The following is a 26,173-nucleotide window of genomic DNA, read 5'->3' on the forward strand; positions in this document are numbered from 1 at the left end:
TGGAGGAAAAACATTTAGTTAAATCAAATCCTTGTTTTGGGTTGGAAGTGTGAGCTACATCATTGGCCACTGCCATCAGTATTAATTTCCATACTCCGTGGGGCAGGACATTTAACAGGAAGTGTGGAATTCTGGATTATTGATTTCTCCTCATGAACTGGAGCGAATCACAGTGGCTAGCTCCTTGACATTAAATAAAGCTCCCGGTTGCTATGCTACCAGCAGAACAATGATGAGCAATGTTTGCAGCAGTTATGGAGCCACATCACACCTTAAATAGGGACTTTTTTCTGACAGTAAATCTACACCATTCATCGGCAATCTCATCAGCAATGCATAACTGAGCTACAGGTGAACAGCACTGTAGTGAAGCCCCAAAGACACAAAATATTAGAGCATGTACTTTTAAGTATACAAGGTCCTTCATGTAATGAATTTAACTTCATGACAGAACAGTATACTCACAGTATACCCAATGCTTTCTACATTCTGTATCCTCAGTGGATACCATTGTCCACCTGGAAACAGAAAAAATAAATAAATCAAACTCGATTTGTTAAGCAGCGCACAGCTCCAGAAAAGCAGTGATGGCAGTTCCAGTCCATCACATTCTCAGAATAATGCTATAGTCTGTATCGTGCTTCGTCTGCATAACAAAGCCTGTGGCTGCTTTAAATCTATTCATGTGATGACAGTCACATCAGGCTCCCGCACTTTGAATGGAAACTACTACTTAAATATCTTTGGACTAAAAATAAGTTACACTGGAGACAAACTGTTAGACAAAGAAACCTGACGCCCAAACCTCTAGCCGGATTTCTGCTAGGATTCAGCCCCAACACGATCCTTGCTGGAAAAAACAAAACACGGGAGGTGAAATTGCCCAGTCACGGAGCTGCAAAGAGTGAGATGAACACTGGAGGCCCTTGGCTTTGGACAGCATCACAAACAGGAGGAGGAGAGGTCAAGCTGAGTGGCTGGAGCTAAAGTACATGAGCCCATTCTTTTGTCTGCTGACCACTGATAATAGAATAGGCAAATAATCTGTGTTATGGGCAGGGCAAGGTTAGCTCAGACCAACTCATGACATTTGGAATATTCAGTACCATACAGCATTCGGGAAAGCCCGAGATAAGAGCATTAACGCCAAAGGCAACAGACACTCTCTCCAACATCATTTCCCTTGGTTTACAGCTAGCCTACTCACACTGGCTCATCTTTGTGCGCGCGTGTGAGACATAAGCAAGCCTGGGTGTAACATTAGTAGACAAAAGAATTTCTGTGTTTGCTGAAAGAACTCCAGAGCATATGAAGCAGAATTCTTTTTGCTTTGAGGCTGCAAGGCAACAAGGGGAGAATTCTGAACTTTCCTTTGATGGCAAAGAAATTTGCTCAAACCTCAAAATAAAAAAATTAAAAAATTAAAAAAAAGCTCCTCATTGATTTCAATGATGCAATCAAGTCAGCAAACAAAATCATAAATTAACTAATCAAAACTGACCACAAATCCTTCTAATACTTGTAAGTCTGTATTTCACAGTCATAAATGCTGTTCTGAAAATCTATATGCCAAGCAGTACATTTAAAGCTTTGACATGGTCACGCCTTTAAAATGTGCATGTGACATCAGACACACAGGACAGAGAGTATTAAACGCCTGGCTTCTTAGCTCATAGGGAAAAACCATCTTCTCGTGTAATTAAAAAGGCTGCTTCTTTACACATCAGAAGGAAAAAAAAAGAAAGAAAAGAACCCACTTCTGCATAACTATTTAGCTGAAGCAAAACTCTAAAGTACAAGGTTTTAAAATTATTCTATTAAACTGTGCCGTTTTCCTTTGGAACGAACTACGTAAACATTTTTGTTTAATGGCCCGTTCTCATGCCACGTCTGAGATCTAGGGCAATAATTACTACAGACTTATGGTATGAAATCAAATCACCGCAGATCACATATGATCAATACCCATTAACTGTATAGAGCTGTGTTTACCAAGCCAGCAAAAGATCTCTCATGATGCAGGACTGCTGGGTTATCCTTACTTTCATAGTAAGTCATATATCCATTCGATTAAGTTTAGCTTGAACTAGACTGTTTCCTTTTGATCTAGGCTAAATTTAATATGTAAAAGTAGATGACATGACATCTTAAAATGTGTGTCTAGCCAAGCACTGCACTTCCTGCATTACAAACACACACACAAGTTAAAACTAGACAAATCACAAAGAACAGGAATGCATCAGAAACTGCATTCCAGGATGTTATGTAACCTTACAGGCAGACAGAACCCAAAAGAATGTACAAGCTCGTGCAGGCATCTTAAACAGAGAATGTTTTCGCTGATATAGTGCTGTTATGTTAACAATATCACAAATGTGACATTCAATCGGTGATGTCTTCACAATAGAGGTTTTATTATGTTAATTAACTGTGACAGCAAAAATACTGTATATTTGATTTGACATGGAAAAAAAAGCTTTCACCAAAACATGCAAAAAAGTGACTAAAATAAACTGACATGCTGTTCAAGAGAAAGTTGAATGTAGTGAACAGAATACTATGTATACTGTATTATAGTAACTTGTAGAATATAGCTTAGAAAAAACAAACACACATCTATACTAACCAGTGAGTGAAACAAAAACTAAAAAGATTCTTCTCATGCCTCACCTACACATACACACAGACACTGTCGATAGCCTTTCAGCCAATTTCCTTTAACGTGGGCATGTTCATTTTGGCTATGGCACAGAGCTATATCCTGTATGAAACAAAACTCCTAGGCCTTCTATATTGAAGAGTTCAGAAACTTTGTTATGAAAATTGAAATTAAAAGGCATTCAAAGTGCAACATGATCACCAATTCAGTATACTTGCAAAGCACAATCTAAGCATTACTCTGATAAACGCAGTTACATGCTAATACTGAACAAACACTGGGTCATTATAAGTTCCCAAAGAGAGCTCTGGACAACACTGGACATTCTGATGATACTGAAAATGAGTACTGTAGATTCAGCTAACCTCATCACTCAGGGACACTTCCTCTGAAAGTGAGAGTGAAGCCACTGGCAACAGACTCGGGAAATGGACAGAAAATCTCAAGTGAACAAAGAGGAAGGGACATCAGAGGGCAACAGCACACTCAGTGCAAGCAATGCATGTTGACTCACAGTGCCAGTGTACAGAATCTCTTTCTAGAGACTATCGAGGAGCTCAGAGGAGGCACCGATTCTCTCAAATTCCCCCAAACACAGAGCCCTAAAGCGAAGACATTCAACTCATTTGTACAATAAGAGATATTTACAGCTGGCAGTAACATGGATGGATTCAAGTCAAATCACTTGTGGGGTCAAGCCGAGGTAGATTTTAAGATACGGAATAGGCTCAACAGGGTTGAACATTTGGAGTTCACTTATATTAACAAGGGCACAAGATGTTCCAACCTAGCCAAAGGCAGAATTTTGAACAGTGCCACATGTGGCCTACCTTGGCTAACATGAGTCACAAAAACTCCAGCTGTTTCTCAGCTTCAGGAGGCATCTGAGGGCAAAAGTCACTGCGATACCGCTAAAGCAAAATCAGTGCAGGAAAACCCCGTTTTTCCCACTGCCCTATCAATCACCACTTCGGCCTTTACCAAGGGTTGGACTTTGCTTCCAAACCTTTACATTTTCTAGGTTAACATCCTCCCTTTTGCTTAACAGACCAATGAGAATTGTGTTGGCAGGTAAGGGGGTGGGCAGCAAATACTAGTCCCAGGAGCATTAAAACAAACCCCTGATGATTGGACTGAATAGCTGAGGTCCAGAGTTATGCAATTCTGCGTTTCTCATTTTTTCCATCATCTGCTCAGTGTGGGACACTCTAGCCTGCTCACAGCTAAGCTCACTCCAGAGCACCAGCACCTCGGCCTTCTGATATATGTGGCTGAGCCGAGAATTCAGAGCTTTTAGACGGCAAGGGTACGGTCTGTGGTATGGGCACAACTATGATGCAGATCCCCCGATCAATCACTGAAACTGAAAGGGAAGATCCAGGTTCATGTTGGACCCTTGGTTCCCTGAAGGAATGAGGAGGGATAAGCCCTCACACTTCTAAATAAATTTACTAAGCACAGACAGTTAGAGAAAAGAAACAAATAAAAAATTACTTGCATCACCTTAACAAGATCTGTCCACCATTATTAATATTTAGATAGAGAGAGAGAGAGAGAGAGAGAGAGAGAGAGAGAGAGAGAGAGAGAGAGAGAGAGAGAGAGAGAGAGAGAGAGAGAGAGAGAGACAAGCACAAGGATCCTACAGATCTTTGTCTTGTTCCCAAACAGAATAGCCAAACAGAATATGACATTGGAATTAAATTTTTTATAAACATTTTGTGAAGCAAAGGATGCACAGGGCCAAGCATGCCAACAAGATAAGATGCAGCTTTGATTATTCCCTACAATACTGACAAAACAGGGCTTCCACCTCCAGCTAGCCTTGAAATAAATGACAGATTCTGCATCACAGAAGCAATACATTATATTCTGTCACTGTAAAGCTCTGTGATGGCTTACCTACTGCAAAATTAATAATTATTCAACACTTAATAAAAATGCCTTCTGCTTACCGACAGAAACACAACCTTCATATGGTTTCCTTGAAGACTTGGTTTCTTTTTATAGCAAAAATATACTGGGCAGCAGCAACTGCAAGCAAATTTTTTGCTACCCTATTGGCTGCTTTTCCATTTATATTAATCGCTCTGCAAGGTCATTAAAATCTTGTGTTTCTGGGTATTTGTTCATAACCAAGCCATTGTTACTGTTGCATAGGAATTGTCAACTGACTGGGCAAAAAGGAAGCTTTGTGCGGTACTAAAAACTTGTAAGTAGGAACATTATCAAGTAATGCGGATGTATTTAGCAATAAATATTACCTTGCAAGTCAGTGACAGATACTGTTACTTTACTTTATCCTATTAAACAAACTAGAGTAGAAGAGGTGTCTCCAATTTAGCTTGAGTATTGTGCCACTGAGCACAGCCAACCTCTCTTTCATGCACACGAGTACAGAGAGAGGAATTGGACTCTATGTACAAAATCATCATGTCACTAGGACAACACAACTGAGCCTTTAAAGGGATGGCACAGTTGTTCTCAGAGACAGCATGCAACAGGGTCCATAGATCTCCATACTGTCCCTAAACAGGGATGTGTTGATAAAGTGACCAAGGTTTCACAACACAGTTGACCTGACTGTAAGCTGGTGCAATATAAGAACATCCATCCCAGCAGTTTCCCTTCCTGTGAAATAAATAAATAAATAGAGATAGATAGATAAACAAAAACAAAAACAAACAAATAAATAAAAACAACCCGTTACCTTTCCATTGTATCAAATTTTGGTTGAAGGTGGGAATGACGTCACCAATCAGCTTCACAGCTGGGCGAGACAAAGCCTTCAACAAACCTTTAAAAATAGTGCACATGGTATTTTCAACAGTGCGTGAAATCGGTCAAAAATCTCAAAACACTTGGTCACTTATTTTCAGCACAGGTTTCTTATATGCTAAACAGGCTCAAAATGAAAAATTTGTATACTATGCCAGTAATACATCCGCATTTGAAAACAGCATGAGAAAAACGTTAACATTATTGAATATATACCCAAAAGATGGTATCTACCCTCTTATACCCAAAGAGGTTAGGAATGAATGTTGTGTCTACAAATGGACAGGACCACTAAATAAGTCCCAGAATGCAGAGTTATTCGTAAAGGAGAGGCCACAATAAAGGAACAATAAGATGACACAGCAAGAGGATGTTAAGCAAGAGATTTCCAGGCTGCTCGGCGTTGCACTTTCGGAAACCGAAACAAAACTGATGGAAGCAGCAAAAAAATATAAATTAAAGTGTTTAATGATAAACGCACAGACAACTTACTAAATATTAAAGGGTTACTTGAAAATATTTAGCAACTTAAATGCGATAACAAAGTCATACAAGATACTAAGACGAGGCGAAGCGCATAGTTGGTAGCGTAATGTAGTGATACGCGAGCAAAACCTGCATTAACCAGCAAAACAAGTGAACTAGTTTTACAGCACACTGCTCGTTCCATTTGACACACTCTCGCTAATATGACCGAAATGTGCTGGCCATGCCCATTAACGTACTTCAGAGATTATTCCATGACAAAGAAATGCCAAACCTGACGAGACACGAATGCATAATAATACTACTAATAATAGCAATAATAATAATAATAATAATAATAACATTATTATTATTATTATTGTTTATTATTATTATTATTATTATTATTAACAACAACATTGCAAAAAATAAATGCTGTCATTATTACTGAAGATAGTAGGCTACATACATGGATGCGTTGTAATCCATAACCCACGACAAGCATGCATCGAGGTGCCGCAACACCGAATCGATGCGATTGTGGGTTTGGAACTGCTGCCATCCACTGCGATCCTCGATTTTGTTAGTCGCGAGTGACCCCACACTTTGTGTACAGCTGTAGACACGAGTACAGACTATTTTGGCTTCAGTGAGTGATGATAGACTTAGTCGGCGCGGTCACTAGATTGCAAAAGGCATCGTATGTCTTTGGATGCGTTGTCTCAACAAAACCCGATTCGATATTCGCCTACTTCGTCATGAAACAAAATGAACTCACCAGGTTCAGACATTTGACTTTTAGAAGCATAAATGTAATCGAATCGCATATAAATATTCTAGGCTATTTGCGATTGGAAATAATGTAATATTTGTATTAGTAATTAGGTACGATAATTTCAGTGCAATATTCCAACAATTTTCTCACACACTATTTTCTTTGACTAGTGTAGTGTAAGATAAGGTAGATAATTATTAGGATAAAAGGTTTTACACACCAGATATTTTACGAACTGACCGACTTCCTACTTAAAATAAAACTAAAGTGTGGGCTTTGTGTGGTAGACTATTTGAGCCATTCGAGTCTCGTAACGGAGAAGAAGGCAAGTTCTTATTAGGAACATCATTACCGAAAAGCAGTAACTAAATTACTATGCTTTAGAGTGGAAATACAATGCCAAATTCAAAATGACACGGGGTATAGAAATTCGGATATGCGATTCAAGCTCTATGTTAGAGAGTAATGCCTATAATTTCTTGCTGGGGAATTTTAGGATGTTTCGCGTCAGCATGTCTAACAAAAATGGATAAATTAATCTTCCAGTGTATGGTCACGCTTATTTAAAATGATTTTACTCACCTTTTCCTTGTCCGGATTAAAAGGCGATGTTTTGTTTATTTCATAGTCCCCATCTGATTGCATGCGTCATGTCACTGACTTCCGCGTTAGTGGAGGTGAAAAAAATTGAAGGAGAAAAAAATCAATGGAAGAGGGCATGCGCGTCAGCTGTGCCTCCTATCAACCCCAATTGTCTCTTATTTTCTGGGTGCGGTGACCTCCTATGTCATTTAAACACAAACTCATGGAAATTTCACTGGTCATCTAATTTGTTACACTAATTGGAAGGTTCACCTTATTTAAATAAATGGTTTTACTGTGTCGATTATTTGGTTGATAAATTGAATGTCAGATTATAGTGATCTCTATTTTCAGATATAAATACAGAGACAAAATCAGGAACTATTGATTTTAGAAAGCTTCCTTTCGTGTTTCTTGGAATTCATTAGTAGCTCATTTGTTGTGTATGGTTACATTTGCAATTCTCTGCCTTTCTCATTGAGTACCCAGGCACTTCTGTGTGTTTGCATTGTGTGAGCCACAGGAAAGGAAAGGCTAAAGGCCATGTGTTGGGCTTTGGAAAAGTTATTCTTTAGATATTCTTTTGAACAATAGGCCCAGTTCATTATTATATAGCATTTGTCAGGAACGGGTATTTTATGCAAATGGATGACACATGATTCGCTGTTCCAAAAAGAAAAAAAGATGCTTAATCATGGTGAAGGAGTGGATGTGTAGAGATTAACCTGTTAGGCAAGTTCTTGTTGCCCAGTTTTTCTCAAACATGTATCTGCAGTAGGCATCCAATTTCATATCAAGTAAGCAAGTAAAACCAAAATCCAGTTTGTAGGGGGGATTTGTTATTTGTTCCATAGTTTCATGGTTTAATGGGTCAATTCATGCTTTATGTTGCACAAGAGTAGAATCCTAACTGTTAAGAAATGGCAGAAATGGATACTTTTCATTTTTAGTTTAATACAATAGTAACTGATTTGGGTAAATTGTATATTTTAAAGAGCTTCTGACAATGCTTGGCTGGGTTTATGCAGTAAAATAAGTGTGTAGCTAGAGCACACTCCCTCTGAGCACTGCTGACCTTCTATGAACAATGCTCTATAATGTCTCTTGGTTTGAGAAAGGATCCTGTCAAACAAAGAGAAGTCCAGTCTCCCCATCCAAGGTTTTAGGTGGGGTTTTTTTCTTTGCCAAATGCATGTTCCATCTTTCCCACCTTTTTACAACAAAAAGTGATACAACAGGTTATTGTCTAAGATTACATCCTTGTTATCTACTTATATAAATTTTAGATTATCTGGATTACACAACATAAGACTTCCCCACAAGGAACTTGTGCATGTAATAACAAAGGCATACATAGTGCCTAAGATGATCAACAATGGAGTCGATCATTTGCAGAATCTAACTGCAAGGAATCGAACTGTTAACTTTACGTTTGCATTCAGAAGCACCAATACAAACCTTGCAGGTCAGATGAACATAGGGAAATGCTCTTGGACACTGCTTATTATTTTTGCAAAACACCTTATTTTGAGTATAAAATTAATCAATCAATACACTTTCTTAGCCATCATTTAGGGTCTTTAAGTATAATGAATCCATACAATGTTATGCTAGTTTTAGAGTGGCCAAAAATTGTTCACATATTCAACAACATGAAGGAAGGTTTGAAAAGGGAGTCATATTTTTTAATGTAGAAATGACATGCTCAAGGGAATGCTTCTGAAACCATGTCTCAAGCAACTGGTGTTGGCATTGTCAGGCATTACTTTAAATAACAGCCAGATCTAAAACAAAGAATAACTAATATATATATATATATATATATATATATATATATATATATATATATATATATATATATATATATATTAATTTATTTATATTTATTTATTTTTTTTTATTGAGCCCAATTTGAAATATATCAGGTAATGAATAGGGTTTCCATTGTTTTATCAAGGAGAGGTAGACAAAAAGTATTTTCAAAAAGTACGAGGACAAATTAAAGTATTTTTTCTGCCTCTCTCGATATAAAAGCATAATATATATGTGGTGGTGAAGCAAAACATCCCCATATTCATGCATCAGCAAGTCTCCAGTTCAAAATCAAATCAATAAAACAGCTACAGAAACACAGGTATTTTTATAAGTTTAATCTTCCAAATAAATACTGAAAATGTTAAGCATCGACTGCTGACTGTGCTTTGTATTCAAAAAATGATTCCAAAGTACAAAACAGAACCTTCACAATGGCAACCAGCTAGGTGTCAAATTCTACCATATCAACCTCTCCCCAAAATTAATGCTACGAGGCCATACTGCATAGTGGTGTTTACAGTTCACAAACATGTACACCTTGCATTCAAAGTGAAACTCAAGTTATAGAGATCCTCTTTTACCATAAATGTGTGACATCTGATATGATGTCTAGAGTGGCGCAAGCCTGACCAATTAAGAGAAAGGAAAACATAAGATGCCTGAACTGTTGGATATTGGGACATTCAATCAACATAACACTTCATCACAAAGACATTACAGTCCATTACAGTCCGCTTCCTCTCAAGAAATATACATTATTTCTAAAGTGCATCTCTCAAAGACTTGTCTCATAAAAGGTATCTTTTTTTTTTTAAACAAAACAAAAATATGTATACATATATATCTAAAGCCATGCATTGTGTTCATTTAAAATTTTGTAGTATGATGGAAACTTGTTTAGAAACAACTTGGGCTATTTCTCATGCCTTGTTCTATAACGTTTCTTACAATAAGACAACAGAGTAAAAAAAAAAAAGATCATGTTTGTGCAAAAGTAACTAACAACAACAAAAAAAAATAGTGTGCTACTTTAGTTTTCGTTTCTACACATAAGCCCTTGACATTTAAGCAGAGTGTGTGATAAATGCACAATCTGGTGGTCAAGGTCATGTGCTTTTAATCACTCATGGTCATCATCTCTTTCCTCTTCTTTTGTCCATATAGTGCTTTCATATTTTGGGCAGCTTTTGTCCACTAATGATAGGGTTAGACTCTTGTAGAAAGCGTCGACCAGTACTTTTGTAGTCATAACTGCAGTCATGGGTCTCTGCATAGCGGTGCATGGAGCAGAAGTTGTTGCCACATCTTAGGAAAACAGAGGAGCATCATCAGGAGATATTTATATATATTAAAATGTATGGCGATGAAATATGAAACTAGCCTAGCAAGGCAATGATAGATCCTATAACATCTCATTTAAATTACTGTCAGATTATATAACCCTACAAGATACTACAATATACAGATTGAAAATCTGGTAAGTAGTCAGATCCTATTAGAGTGGTCAGTTTTGTTTTCCAGGGACATGAACACAGATAATAAGCAACCAGAAGTCAATCATTAACAATGGCGTATCAGTTTACAGTACAGACAGTTCAGAAAAATGAGATGTTCTTTGTTTTTCAGGATTTGGAGTGATTGCAACCAAGTCTCACTCTTCTTAAACTTAGATTCTATGGGCATCATCACTTGTCTGTTCTGTCAATTCAACAAAACTCAAGCCATGTATAAAAAAAAGAAACGTTTCAGTTTTACTGGAAAGATAGGGCATCTCACAGAGCAAAGACTGAAATAATGCTGTTTAAAATTTTATTCCACAGTTGATGCACATGGTTCTGTGCATTAGGAGAACTAGCGATGTAGATAATACAGAGGCCAGCCATGGATGGCACACCATACCTGACAATGCCAAAACACAGAAGTATGTATTCACAAAGCTATTGGAGCAGAGGTACTGATCCTGGACCTGTTTTATTCTGACTACGCTCACTATAAACAGAGGAGGAGTCTGATCCCACATCGGTACCCCTGCTCAGAGCGCTGTGTGGAATACAGCACGGCATATTGTAAAACAACAGAAGTCCTCTACAAAGGACTCTCTAGGGATGCAAGATCAAAAACGTGTGAGACAAATCCTGTGTTTGAAAAGGAATCCGACTCCACATATTTAAAAGGTCCACAAACTTTACCGTTCTGATCAAAACACTCTACATCATATTGCTTAGAGTAAAAGATCTAGTCTATGCAGGTTCAGTAAGAAATGCTCAAAAGATGCAAGAGACTAACAGCTATTCCCTGTGGTCTAAGATAAGTACCTGCAGTCGTAGCTGGTGGCTAGCCCAGTCTTCTTCCCACATAGGAAGCAGTGCTTTGAAGTCTTCTTCTTTGTGCCAACAGGGGCTTTCACAGGAGGGAGGTGATATGTTGGAGTGCCTAAAACATTATAGAAAGCAATATCATAAGGAAAACTCCAGTATATTCAATATTGAAAGCCTCACTGAAATAAAAAATTGGTGGAAGATGTTCAAGATTCTAAGATTTCTTGCATCTTTTTAAACATTATCCTGTAGTTCAGCCATCTCCCAGTGCTGCAGGTTTATTTCTGGTTTACCACACTACCAAAACACATTAAATCAGCAATAGCATCTGCTTGAACTACTGGCCATGCAACCTCATGCTGAATAATGCAATAACCTTCTGACTTCATCTACAACTCCCAGACAACCATTCTGGTTGGTACTATATGTGACCAGCATCACTGGGATAGGACTGGAGCCCTGCCATCTTTCCCTTCTAATTGTAGTATGGTCAGTTCTGCTGTGGAACCCAAGCTACATGCAACGCACTGGAAATGAGAACAAGTTCTCAAATGTAGATTTCACCTCTGAACTACAGAAGCAATACCCACAAAAAAGCACTTCACAAAATCACAACAGTCAGTCGGGTCGCCACATAAAGTCATGTTTTAGATTATACAGTTAACGAGTCACAAAGTTACAAAGTGAGAGAAGCACACAGCAACATGAAAAAGGAACGTTTTTGTCACAACACTGCCAGGAGTGGCACTAGGCCAGGTGCTGAGACATGAGACCGGATTTGTGGTTGCATTCTGAGAGCCATCAGTTCTGATCCATTCAGCGACAGACGTGCCTCTGTGCCACTGACAGTCTCAGATATGACAGAGCACTGGAGATGGTGCAAGGACACTGGCAGCAATGGTTCTGGGATCACGGCAGAAAACCACGAACACCAAAAGCTGAACAATGTTTTGCATTCAACCCACGCACCCTTAAGACTTCTTCATTTCTGCAACCCTGAAGTATTAGTCTAAACAGTTGGTATCTTGTGGGCTATTTTATATCAACTGTGCATCCCTCTGACCACAACTGCTTGTATGAGTGTGAATTTGAGAACAGGTACATGTGTTTTAGCAAGGGGGGCAGAGCTGTGGCAGGAGAGGTGCAGATTGCATTCCCTGTTGCTTGGTTTCTATCAGTAGTCAGCAGCAGTTCTTTTTTGAATGCTAGTGAATAATTAAAGTCCTGCCACCCCACTGCTGGCCCCATACAACATGCATCAGTCCCTATAAAGCAGTACAGTCCTGCCCCCCCATCACAGGTGAGCTCAACTCACTACAGGAAATCCACACAAAGTAGTCAGTCACGAAATACAGCTAGAGCCAAGCTGGACAGCTGTGTTTCATATTATCTGTTTCATCAGTGTATTTATAAACTCTTAAATCCTATCTGATACATAAATAACTACAGGAGGTGATGCATTTCACTTATTCATGTCACCGCTGGCTCAGACCACATCAGGTCACCTCTGAAGTAAGGCACTTCAGGAGAAAAATGAAGCCAGCCAGGAGGCGAGAACTCAGTAACTTTCTGGCACCCTCGACATGAGGTGCTTAATGCATCCTATCATTAAGATAATGAGCCTAGCAGTAGCAAAGATCATTTCAAGGCCTGAACTGTGCGGTTTCCAAGACCGAGAGATTCAGCTCGTCAGCAGCCTCCAAGGCTCAAGAAATGATAAGGCATTCCTCCCAATGTTGTTCAGTGTAGCATTAAATAGTTGTCTGGGATGCAGAGCAATTGGGCAGCATGTGAAAGAGGGGCAGAAAAATGTTGAAAACAGTCACAGCTGGAAAAGCATCACACACTTGATTCCCCACATAGATGACGCACTTGGCAAAGAGAAGCTAAACAGCCATTTTACAGCAGATGACAAGGAGTGCTGGTGGACGTGATGTGGCACCGGAACACAGAGACATGGTGTACTAGGATCATTGCATTCTATCTTATAGATTCATCTCTCCCAATACACACACCCTGATTATAAAGTGTACAACCTCACCTAGTCTTTTCACTGAAGTGGAGGGTCCACTTGATGAGCCTAGGATTCCTGATGGCTGAAGGGGGGGAAAAAAAAAAAAGTTTTGTAAAACTATGGAATACTGGTACTATTTGAGCCTTTGTAATGAAAACCATATGTATCCCCTTTTTGTGTAATCAGTTTAGTTTTTGTAATTTTTTTAGAACTTTTATTTTTTTTTACAACTTTTACATTAAAATTACATTCAAATGATAAATAAGTGTTACCTTGCTTGATTCATGAGGGCATTTAAAAATAAAACTTGCAATAATGGTTTACATTATTGTTTTTATATTGTAGATTGCAGAAAAACAGTATATGGACATGCATGGTTTTTCATTGCAAGAGCTCATTTATAGCCTAGTGTGTATTCCTGTGTGAGTGCAGGCTGAGAGGCATAATTTTGACATTAGTCCTAAAGTGCGGTTCTCAAGAAATCCATCGGTACTATCAAAGATTTGAACAAAATCAACTTATCAAACAGAAGCGATCACATTTCCCCTTCCACTACACTGAGCTCAAATAAGGCTGAGCTCTCTGACGAGAAATTCAGGGATATACAGATACAGGTGTCCTCACCATGTATGCAGCTGATGTCTGCATGGGTGATAACCTCCGCAGCAGGTCCTCTTGCAGCAGATGGATGCTGGCTGGCAAGGGAGCTGAAGTGCCACACAATCTGCCCAGCGCGCAGGGCCCTGCCAGCGTCGCTTCACTGCCAGGGCCAGCCAGTGACGCCAGCAGCGCAGCATTCCTCATGCAACCCAGCTGCTCTTTGGAGGCCTTGTTGGCTGCCGTAGTCATATCCCGCACCTCGCTCTTGGAGATCACTTCCAGACGCTCGCCAGGAGAGGACACACTGAAACTCCGCAGATGCGTGGTCTGGGGAGGCGTGCAGGGCGGGGCAGGAGAGCCATCAGCAGGGGCGAGGAGTGTGCGAGATGGGCCGGGCCGCAGGGAAGTCCCGGTGAACTCAAAGGGCTGAGGCATCTGTGGAGGGATAAGTGGCTCTGCGGATAGGTGCAGGGAGCTCAACGAAGGCCCTTCATCCTGCAGCATCTTAGTGCCCATCGGCCACGTGCTCACAGGGTCTGCGCCAATGGCTTGGGAGAGCAGTGGAGCTGTTGCCACTGGCTTGGCCATGGGTCCTAAGGAGTCTAGTCTGGCTTCCTGCTGAGCAGACACATCTAGGCTAAGTGGTTCTGGAAGCTGGCTGTTGAACGCAACAGGTTTGGGTGACTCCATTAAAACTGCATCTTCCACTAGAGCTACTCTGTCACTCGGGGGATCTGCCTCATCTTGACTTGAGGGACTGGATAGGATGGAGAGAGGTGGGTACACACAGTCCCTCATAACCTTAGACCCAGCCACATCTAGTCGGGAGACTTTGGGAGGCAGCCTAATCTTCCTAGGGGTGGGATTATTCCAAGGCTCCCCTTCTTGAAGCATGTATATGCTAGAAGTTGCCAGTGCAGGAGTAGCTCTGCTAGAGGCAGAACTCCTGTGCGGGACGACAAGCATGCTGGAGGGGCTGGCAGCTGAGGAGGGGGTCACAGGTTGCTGCTGGTCACCAGTTGGAGGTAGATGTGTTGCAGAGGTGTGGCCTATCTGAGGAAGGACCCGGAACATTCGGTGGTGGCGAGCAGAGCCAAGCGAGCTACTGCAAGGCCGCGGGCCAACTGGAGGCCTGACTTTTAACTTAGCAGACTTCTTGGGCTGAAAATCAAACCACACCACACATACGACAGGAACAAAACAACACACAATGCATTTCTCTGGGATGTGTAAACATTTACACACACACCATCATCAGTCATGGACTCAAATGGGGACTCAAGCCCAATATCTAGGTTTCCTCTAGATATTAAATGCACATAAATACTTGCAGGAGAATCCAAACAATTTGTCAGGATCCTAATGACTACTGAGTTAAGTATGAATAACGAATTCAATGTGTCAGTGTGCTGAGCTTGTAGTTATCAACCGGGTGTTTTAATCAAAATCACTGTGGGCTTGGTGACACTCCTGCAGACAGCTGGAAAACTGCATTCCACTGGGTCTCCTTTAGAGGCTGCTGTTTTATATGCTGAGCAAGTACTGATTCAGTAGCACTTAAATATAAGAACATCAAAATAAACACATCAGAAAGGTTAAAGAAAAATCTATAAATTTCTGTTTTTGGTACCTTTTTATTGAGGTTCATATTCTCCATCTTGGCTTTGAGCAACTTCATTTTGTTCATGGTGATGGAGTTCTCCAGTGTCAGATGACTAGAGGAACTGCCAACACCCTCTTCCTCTTCCTCAGTGTACACATTATGCTGGGGACCACCACTGAAATGATCACCAACATACAAGCACAAATCCTTTAGCATAAATCCTCAAGCCTGTTCAGTACTCTTGTTGTTTTCTAGATCACTGCAGCAAACACGGTTTCATACCAAATTCTGTACTTCCAAACCGAGTGACTTAATCCTTCCAGATTTTTTCAACAATTTTTTTTTATTAGTTCACAAAGTTTTTCTTGTACTGGTTTAAATGACAAGCCAACTGCCATTAGGATTGCAACTACATGTTTATACATGCTTATACCCCAGAGTTTATATGACAAAAGGTAGTGAAAATTTGTAATAGCATTAACACAATTCAGTGTAATATGCTAAAACACTCAAAAGCCATTACTGGTGACATGACGTGTTGCGATGTAGTGTTATTGTTTACATACACTGTGCATATGCAGCAGTTGCAGTCTGATTATAATATGTTCTTCTCAACAAACCTCCACTAGAAGTGCTTTGTCTAAGACATGGATCAGTTAAACCTCACTTCTGAAGCTATGACTAAGCTTATCTAACTTCAAAGGGCAAAACTGCTATATAAAGCTATTCATAACCAAAACTGTCCTGGTCTAGACTAGGTCTGTTTGAAGACAAACATTACTAGAGCCTCTGGCAACCCACTTACCATTCTAATACTACCCTGCCAGCTATGAAAAAAAAATATTCTAGCTTTTGGACCAATTTGATATTCTCATTTTCCCTCAATTCACAATGCATGTTCACCTAAGAGGAAATACATTATGTAAAATAACATTACAGTTGCAATAATCAGCAGCATATTAGAGACCGCTTGCAGGTGAACAGTCAGAGCACAGAGCATAGAGAAGGGTCCACCACCCAAATAACGCTTGTCCAGCTATAGTCTTGAATAGAAACTGGTCAGCCCTGGTGGACAGAAACTGACATCAAGTAGAAGAAAACTGATGACCTATGTTTTGTAACAAATGGAGTATACGAGTATACATTCACAAAAGGTACCTATAACAACCTAGTTAAGTGGTAATAAGTGTAGGTACAAAATATGTATTTCTAATAAAATGGCTGTTAAGTGTATATATAATTTAGAGTGAAGAGAATGAGAGAGAGAGAGAGAGAGAGAGAGAGAGAGAGAGAGAGAGAGAGAGAGAGAGAGAGAGAGAGAGAGAGAGAGAGAGAGAGACAGAGAGAGAGAGAGAGAGAGAGAGAGAGAGAGCCAGCCAAGTTGGCCAAGTTATAAACAATTAGCTCCTGGACACATCTGTTTCTATCTAAAAATTAAAGCAATACATGGTTCCTCTTAACATGAACTGTCTCTTTTTTCTTTGAACAGACCTTAGTGACTCAGACACAGGTGTAAGGGTTCCATCTCCACGATCCACAACCCGGAAGAAGTTGAGCTGGTCGCCCTCTCTGTATACCAGGAAAGTAACCTGTTTATTAGACAGAGACTTTTCCCACACCTCATCCTGTCTTGAATTCAAGCAGTCAGATGCATCTTTCACCGAATCATCCACAGTCACTAAAAAGGAAAAAAGATTTGGGCTTCTATGAAATATCCATCAGCTGATGAGCAAAACAACCCTTTATCAATCCATAATCACATTTTAAATGACCATCCCTCCAAACTTTAGAACCTACAGTAATACCAGACATTCCATAAACCTCATTAAAAAAAGCCAGACATATCATCTTAATCAGTAAATTAGCTAAATTCATGCTTCCCAGCTTTTTTGTATTGCTATATAATAAAAGTAGATAGTACTGGTCAGATACCTCGTCTGGTATTGATAGGCCCACCCCTCATGGCAAGGACCAGCTTAAGAGTGCAGCCTTCTGCAATGCTGAAATGGCAGTCAGTCAGTTACTGTCACCCCAAGCAGCACCATCTCACAAGACCCATCAATAATGTGCAGGAATTTTAATGAATTACCATCTCATTAAAAAATTCCCCAGACTATAAACTCTTCTCTTTATGCAACATAAACAACATTTACAGACATGTGGCACCCAGCAGCAAAACATCTTTCCACCAACCACCAAGTGGGGAGCTAACCGGCAAGAATTTACCATCTGCAAATTCAGTCTGAGAGAACATTTCGGAATTTGAGAACTTCACTTGATGTGGCTAACATTCCAGTAAACACAATGAAATGCCTTGGTGCCACGTTGTTCCTAATCAATGTAAAGTACTGCAGAAAGGAAAATAATTACCTGTAGTCATGCAAACAATACTCATCTTCAAGTTCCAGACTGTTCCAGATCAAATGCTGCTGGGTGGCTGGGATACCTAGAGAGAAAAAAATAAAAAAATTAAAAAAATAAATAAATTTAAAAAAAAAAGACATAAGGAGTCTGTGATAACCAACATCTACATTGCAAAATACCCAAAAGTGCCACTGGGTAGAGTCTGACCTTGCTGATAGTGGAAGGCTTCTGAGAATGGCTGTGGGCAAAACCTCATATTATATACCATTTGCAATAACCACCTTGTACAGTGCATTGGATTTTCACTTAAGGGTGAACTATGCAGCAAACAGCAGCATAAATAAGAAGAGATAAATAAAACTAAAAATAAATTTGAAACCATTCAAAAACTGCACACGTATCTGTCTAAACAGCTCTCATCTAACCTCAAGGCCAGTAAGCATTATAAAGAGCGTGAGAGACAACGAGAGAGAGAACCAAATTTAATAACGAACAGGTGATGCTAATAGGCCTTTCATTGGAAATTCATCTGAAACATTAAAGAAAAAAAATAGTAAATGAAATCGAGCAAAGTTCCTCATAATGTCTCCCAGGTTTGACATGCAGAAGAACAAATATGACTCAGTGCTGCCACCTTCTGTAGCTTACATACAGTATACACTTCAGCAGAATGATACAGGGTGCTCTTCTGTTCTCATTTCTGCCAAAGAATATGGGCCATTTTTGTTAAACAGGTATATAAGGTGGTTATTGCCACTTTTGTTCTTAGCATCATTACCTTCACATAGGCTGCTTTTAAGTGCTTCATCTTCGTCTGGCACTGAAGCTAAATTTGATAATAGCAGTGGATTTACATTTTTAAAGAAATTTCCTGAAAAGGGCTTATTTCGGTAACAACTAGTTTGTTCTGCATAGTAGCATCTGAGCACAGGGATATAAGACATCAATTCTCTGCAGCTCCTACATCTAAGTGGGGCAGAGTAGAGGTCAGGAAACTAAAGGAAATAACAAATGGGGGCAGGGTAAATGAATGACATTGCTTGCAATACCCAGTTTATGGCCAGATTTTATCTAATATATAACAAATACAAGAGCAACATGAGTCAGAGCACCTCAATATATGAGGCCAGGATCAGTCCTTAAAGCATACTTACTCACAATCAATATTTCTTGCTGTGATTAAATGTGCCAGGTAACACTGAAAAGACAGGGCTCACCCTAATTTACCTACCATCAGGAAGAAGAGCATTACAAACTGGGGAAGCCATCATTTTCCTCTTTTACCATAAAATTGAACTCTGTTTATTTACATTTTACACAATATGTCACCAGTTTTCTGGATATAGATCAAGCTTGTTCCTGGAATATATTACAGCACCAGTGTAGATTTTCATCATATCAGGTTGTGTGTTTTTGGTTACCAGATGCCAATGATTAACTTTTTTGTTGTTTAAAATGAGTCCTTGCTCACAGGTCTCAGCTGTTTCTACTGACAAGCAAGTTTGATATGGGCAGCCAAATATTTGTCTTCCTTCACAATTTCTTTTAAGCTTCATAGTGCCTTTCAAATCTTAAAGTTTAGATGCATTAATAATAATAGTACTAAGAAACATCTTTATTTAGTTCAAACACTATATATGCTGTTTAATGTGATGTTTAGATATAAGCAATAAAATACCACACCATAATAAGCAGTCTACTTAACACAATAGCTTTCTCACAGTGCAGTCCATTTTTAAAATGCTTATATAATAGCTGTTAGAACAAGTGACAATGACGAGACTGAACTCAACATTAATTATTGTAAAACTTTCTACTACTAGAAAGTGTGCTACTCTCTCTTGCTGTGTGGCTCAGTAACGTTCTACTCAGTAGTTCAGCATAACTTCTCAAATAATCCATAAAATAGAAATCAAAAAGCCACACAGGACTTTTAAATCAAGAAAGAGTTCACTTTTCCTGGGATAAATAAATAGATCTGTTTGACTTGCAAAATACATTTGTGCTATTTCTGAGAAATAGGCTATGTTTGCGATTAGCAGTTCTTAGTACTTGCCTATGAATAAATCACATCACATCACAACACACAAGCCTTCTTAGGTTGCATGTGCATGACTACATGTCATTTGCCAGCACTCTCAGAATATTCAAAATAAATATTTCACTCTATTTTTATTTTTGGCTCAGAGAGCTCAACACACACAACAGAAATTCTTGTTTCTTATAACATTCATTTGATGAGGAACAGAATATATAGCTGGAATAAATATGTTGAAGCAGCCATAATACTAAATTGCATTAATTGAAACTTGCGATTTCTCACTTATCACAAACTTCAAAAACCATGCATGCCCAAAATACCAAATAGCTAGACCATCAGAAGTGAATGATTTTCATAAAATGGAAAATTATCCATATATTTATACATTTTGTCAATACAATTAATAAAATAGTAATGTTTCAAATAGTGGGCAATCATTCATGACAGATTTGGCATTTGTTTTTTTTTGGGGGGGGGGGGGGGGGGGGGCTCTGTCTAATCCCTACCCTGCCAGCCCAAGCCTTCAGAAATGACTGAGGTGAGATGAAAACCATAATACTGTGAGATGGATAGACAGCTTATATTTTGCAAGATGCAGTGGGCAGGGCTTTGTCTCACCTATTGTCCTAAAACATGCCTGATCATGCCCTTTAGCTGCCACACACACAGTCCTGGGATACTATAAACCTCCACAGACCGCAGCCTTGATTTCCAGGGACAAGATCACCTGACGTCTCTACTGTGATACCACCAAATTCAAAACAGAGACTCCGCAAGACCACAAGGATACTAATCAAAACTCACTCAGAGTTTTTCTACATAGGGGGTCCATATAATTTTTTTTTTTTACTGTTTCTCTTTTATTGTAAAGCATCCTTGAGTCCATGAAAGGCACTTAATAAAACATTAATATTATTATTTATACTAACATATACACTCAGGTATGGCGTTTATGTTAACATTATTGCTTAGTCAATGTAGAAATCTTATTAGCAAAATAATCCCTTGACTGGATAATTAACAGTGCATCATCAATTGTTCATTTGTGTTCCTTGCTCATAAATAAGTGAAATAAAACCACATTAGTAAACTAGTATTAAATTACAGAGCTGCAAAACTACTAGAAAAAAAGGCTGCTGACACAAAAGATTCACATTTATGAGCGAGACAATGCAAAGACATACTACATAGCACAGTGTAACTTGCTTAGTTTTGGCAAGGAGTGAAGGAGAGAGCCAAGCTTGCTACAGCAAGGTAGTAGACGTGTGCTCAGGCTGCAGGCTGTCTGACACCTACAAGCAAATCAGAGCATGAGGCTGACAGGCAGATCTCCATGCATCACAGTCTGGCACGTTTACAGACCCATGTGCACTATAGAACAGCAACCCAAGCCAATAGTGATCCAAGCCAATACTCTGTATTCCCATTCAGGAGGCAAACTAATGTTCCGTCTGTGTTTTTCACACTTATCTGTAAAGTGTATAGTGTTAATCAAGCACACAAGCAGAATACAATGACTTGCTAAAGAAGAAAAAGAAAATAAATTACTGCAGGCAACTGAAATCAGCTCACTATGCTCATCTCCCTGTGAGACAACCAATGCTCATCTCTTTTTATCAGAGACAGGAAAGGTGTTTCAAAATAGCAAATGTAACCTTTTTCAAGGAAGCATAGTGCAATATTGCTTTTTTTCCCTCAAGAGGTATTTCTGATGATTCCAAGAATTCATTGTATTTATAAGACTTAAGTCAAGTTTCAAAGAGATGACAGAACATTTGGTGGTAAATGTTAGTGACTTAGAAATGCCAGTAAATGTATGCTTGTTTCATTACAACTAGAATACAAAGCTCTGTTTGGACTCATTAATAATAACAGATGATAATAAAGGATATTTGGTTACAGCTTCATTATGTATGGTGTTATTCCATAAAATTATGACAAGTCATACCATAATTCCCTCTGTACATAGCCAGACATAAGAACACAGAAAAACTCAAGCAAACCAGGAAACAAACTCGCTTACACCTGATGACAGCCTGCATTGTGTAATTTGCTGGCAATGTCAATGTCACCATAATAAAGCAAACCAATTGATTAAAAAGGCCTATAAAAAGTTATTTATGAAAGCAAACATACCCTCTAGGCGCTGAATTTTGGCTTTGACCGAGATGACCGTCTCAAATGGAGAGACTCGCAGCTGGAAGCAGGTCCCTGTCAGAGTCTCTATGAACAGCTCCATAGTCTCATAGAAGGGCAGCTTGTAGTGGACAACCCCCAAGTTATCATCATTGAAAAATGGTGGCTCCCTCTTGTCAGCCATGTTTACATGGAGAGGCAGGCACTCAGGAGGAGACTGAGATTACTTCTGCCCACAGAGGAAGATTGAGGGCTGTGATCTCACTACTACCTCTGTAGACACTCATCCTGTAAAGAGTTCTATGCTGTTGAAAAGACAAAACACACGGTTTAATAAAAACTGTGCAACAAACACCACAGCATGAATAAAACTGCTATTGATTGACAGTTTAATATCCCTAAAGGTCTGTTTGCATAAAGGTGTGTACAAGCAGTGTCTCCTTGTTATAATATCTTTATAAATAGCTTGTACACACTAAATGAGAGCCAGACACATGCCAGTACAGCTAATCAATGTTTCTTATTTGGTTTTTGAAAGCTGTACTCTTGCAGAAAACACTAAATCAGGTGTGGATAGGGTTACAAATGCTGGAAGCTCACAAATTAAATGAGAAAGGGTGATCATACAAGATCAAATATTTCCTAACAAAAAATCTAATGGATAAAAATTCGTCAGCAAAGACAAGCACTCAGAAACTTGTTTAATAATAGCATACATCAGCAGTAAAATAACAGTACCCTGAAACATTTTAAAAATTACGCACACAACACTTAAAAACCTCTCCTCACTAGTGATTTTTAGCGTGATTTTTAATAGTGCTATAGGTAAAAAGGTTATTGATATTGGAATTAAGGTTGGTATCTAGTTAGCTAATGTTTGCATCACTAAAGTCAACCCAAAATAAATGATCAACTTTGAGGACTTTTCGCCACTCTGCCTGCACGTTTAAGATGGGCTATGCAGCTGGCTAACCTAGCCAAGTTAACCTAGCTACCTAGATTAGCTAACGCTAGCTATCTTGCAATGAAAACAGCTGGTTAGCTACATCTTTAAAACAACCAATCATATTATGTAAAATTAACAACAAAACAGGAACCAAAATATTTTTATGTAGGTTAAGATTCTAGCTAGCTACCTAATGCTACACACCTATCTATATTTAAAAATCAAGAACGCTAACGTGAGTGACAACATTCATTCATCGAAACAGAAAAATAGCTAAGTAGCATTCTATCATTTTACTTTGTAGCAACTTTGAAAGACAAGCTAGCTAGCTAAATTGTCTTCTACAGGAGGCTGAGCCAGTAACTCAGCCTTTACAAGGAACAATATTGTACTTGTATCAAATACAGTAAAGCTTTACTTAGCTATACATAAACTGAATTAAAGACCGTTAACGACAGCCCTTACCTTGACGGCAGCACCATCGAAGGAAGCTGCAATCTAATGATTTAGCTAGCTGGATGGCTGGCTAGTACAAGAGTTTAACTTGGCAAAAGTACTTCTTGGACGTCCCAATCGAGAAAAAAAAAACAACGTACTGAGAGTCAACTCCACAAAAGTAAAAACAAGTCAACAGGAAACAATGACGAAAATATTAGCTAAAGTAACCTTACAAGCGTTCTGCTCGCTAGCTCGCTAACCTAATTACCTACCTAGCTACCAACTGTTTTGTAGCATACACGAGCTAACAACGAGTATCGCTACTGATGCCAGTAGGTCTCTAACTGATTTTTATGAGATGTAAAAGACGTATTCTAAACATGATTTATTTTTATAGCGTTCCTTAAGAAAACATTGTTATTTTTTAGGGCATCTTCTCTACAAACCATACACCTCTTAGTTTACCTCAGGGACGACGCTAGAATCAGCCTATTTTTGATACTTTGTGACTGACATAACAGAAACCCTATGACGTTAAACTTTATTTGAGGTCAAAACATTCTACTATCCAATAGAGGCAAAGAAAAGGTGGGGTTAGGTTGCATTGGAACGATGTTCTTGGTGTCTCCCGGATGTGTACTCTGGTTTCTAACAACACAACCAGCTACCATGGGCAGGCTACCTGACACTTAGAGAAAATGGATAAACTCAATCCATTTTCATTCTCCTCAGCGAGAACAGTATTTTTTTAGACAGAATTAACTAACGAAGTTAAATAAATATATATAAATAAATATTTTCCGTGGTATGACAAGTAGGCCTAATCATACAGTTAAATGTGGGGAATTCAGTGAAATTTAATCTATACATAATTAAATGTGTCATGAAGTATCCATTAATTCATTAACAAAGTAATTTCTTTAATCCAGGTGCAAGATATCTATCTATCTATCTATCTATCTATCTATCTATCTATCTATCTATCTATCTATCTATCTATCTATCTATCTATCTATCTAACATTAAACAAAAAAAAAGAAAAACATAAATATGACAAAGCACTTCAGTTCAGTTGTTGTTCACTTTTCATAAAAAGCATGAATAATATTCAACATGGCCTTAACATCATGCCTTAAAAAGAATCTGTCAAACAAAAAGAAATACCTTTTTAAAAATTCAGAGAGACACATTTTCTTCCTGTTGATGAACCTATAATTCACTGTCTCCTTTCGATACACCTCCATATTACACAGAGCCATGCACTTTAAGGAGGCTTTTCTACATTTGCAACCTACCCAGTAGCCATTCTTACAGTCATAATGTAAGAGATCAAGACTGGCTTGCCTGTGGAAGAGTTGACCACAATGGTCTTCAGTCACTTGGGCCCATCCAACCCCAGTCTGCTGGAGATATATTTGGTGCCTAGCAGTGTCCTCCTTGGTACAGTGCTCTTTTAAGGTGCTGCACCAGTGCATCCTTAGTGGGAGGAGGGATTGCGCCTTTCCGCTTCCTTTCTTCGTGAGCAACTCAAGATGATCAATGGTGAGTTGGCTGTTGGTACAATCACAGAGGAGAATTGTGAAGTGGTCCACAATGCAAATTACGTCCTCTTGAATGCTTTTTTTCTGTCTCTGGAACTTTAACCTGTTAACTTCATAGTAACTCCATACAACATACACTCTGTTGGCCCTTCCAAGTTTTTCATTGATATAAGGTATGAAGATTGTGCTGGAAAAGTCATGGTCTACTGTAGGCAACTTAACAGATCAGCCTTGATTACCCAAGTGTAGTCCACCATGAAGGGAGAGAGACTGAATTTTTCTAGGTTCCCATCATGGGTCTGACAGGCAATGTAGCAATGTAACTTATAGAAGTATAGCTACTGCACTACAAAAAGTATACTTTGGTTGCATTAGAGGTTTTAAATCATGAGAAGCTAGGGTTAGCATTAGTAACAGTACCTTAGTGAGCAGGGCTTGACAAAGTTGTATTGACGGATGTCTTGTCAGACTGTGGCATTGATATTTGTTTTTGTGGATACTGTCAAACTGATGGATGGTTATTGGTCTTGAGCACCAATACTTTGCTTGTCCTCAAAATCTTATCGCCTTTCGTTCTCGTTTTGGACTGCTACCAGTTTGAAACATTCATCCATCCAGTCATTAGTTATTTGCATTTGAAGGCTGACTGTGACAGTTTAAATAATCAAGACAAATTTCATCTTATACTGCATCATTAAAATAAATAATCAAATAAATATTTAATAATATATACATTTGGTTCTCTATTATGGTCACATTTCATTTTATGGTATGTTTATTGCCATACTAGACAATGTAGCCTATTTTTATTATTTATAAATGTAACTTTGTAATACCCCTCCACAGAAAAATTTTCACATGCCTTGCCATGTATTGACAAATGATTAGCTGTCTAGGAACATTTTCTCTGACTTTGCTTTTACATCTGAATGTTTTGTTTCCCCTCTCCTTCTGTTAGCGTTTAGTGATTAAAATATTAGAGCTTTCGGATGGAAGTCTAGATAAATAATGATGTAGCTTTCAGTCACCCCTGGAGAAGAAAACCAGTTTGTCACAGCATCAAAATAACCAGGGTTTCAGTGGAAAAACCTCCTCTTCCAC

General features: G+C 38.9%; 2 protein-coding genes across 2 annotated transcripts in view; both read right to left on the reverse strand.

Moving 5' to 3' along the window:
* march8 (membrane-associated ring finger (C3HC4) 8) overlaps positions 1-3,185 on the reverse strand; it is a 59,812-nt gene extending 56,627 nt beyond the window's left edge. Inside the window, 2 exon segments of the mRNA XM_035531612.1 lie at positions 466-518; positions 806-3,185. The gene's annotated coding sequence lies outside the window, so the exon portion shown is untranslated.
* A 6,192-nt stretch (positions 3,186-9,377) lies between these two features.
* zfand4 (zinc finger, AN1-type domain 4) lies at positions 9,378-24,023 on the reverse strand. Its single transcript, XM_027022769.2, has 10 exons — positions 23,559-24,023; positions 22,148-22,452; positions 17,977-18,052; positions 17,539-17,606; positions 17,098-17,284; positions 15,634-15,781; positions 14,028-15,164; positions 13,431-13,485; positions 11,387-11,504; positions 9,378-10,376 (listed from the first exon to the last, which is right to left on the reverse strand). The coding sequence occupies exons 2-10, from the start codon at positions 22,329-22,331 to the stop codon at positions 10,241-10,243; spliced, it is 2,109 nt and encodes a 702-aa protein (XP_026878570.2). The 5' UTR covers positions 22,332-22,452; positions 23,559-24,023; the 3' UTR covers positions 9,378-10,240.
* Positions 24,024-26,173: the final 2,150 nt, after the last annotated feature.

This window comes from Electrophorus electricus, chromosome 11 (genome assembly GCF_013358815.1).
Source record: "Electrophorus electricus isolate fEleEle1 chromosome 11, fEleEle1.pri, whole genome shotgun sequence".
Taxonomy (NCBI): Eukaryota; Metazoa; Chordata; class Actinopteri; order Gymnotiformes; family Gymnotidae; genus Electrophorus; species Electrophorus electricus.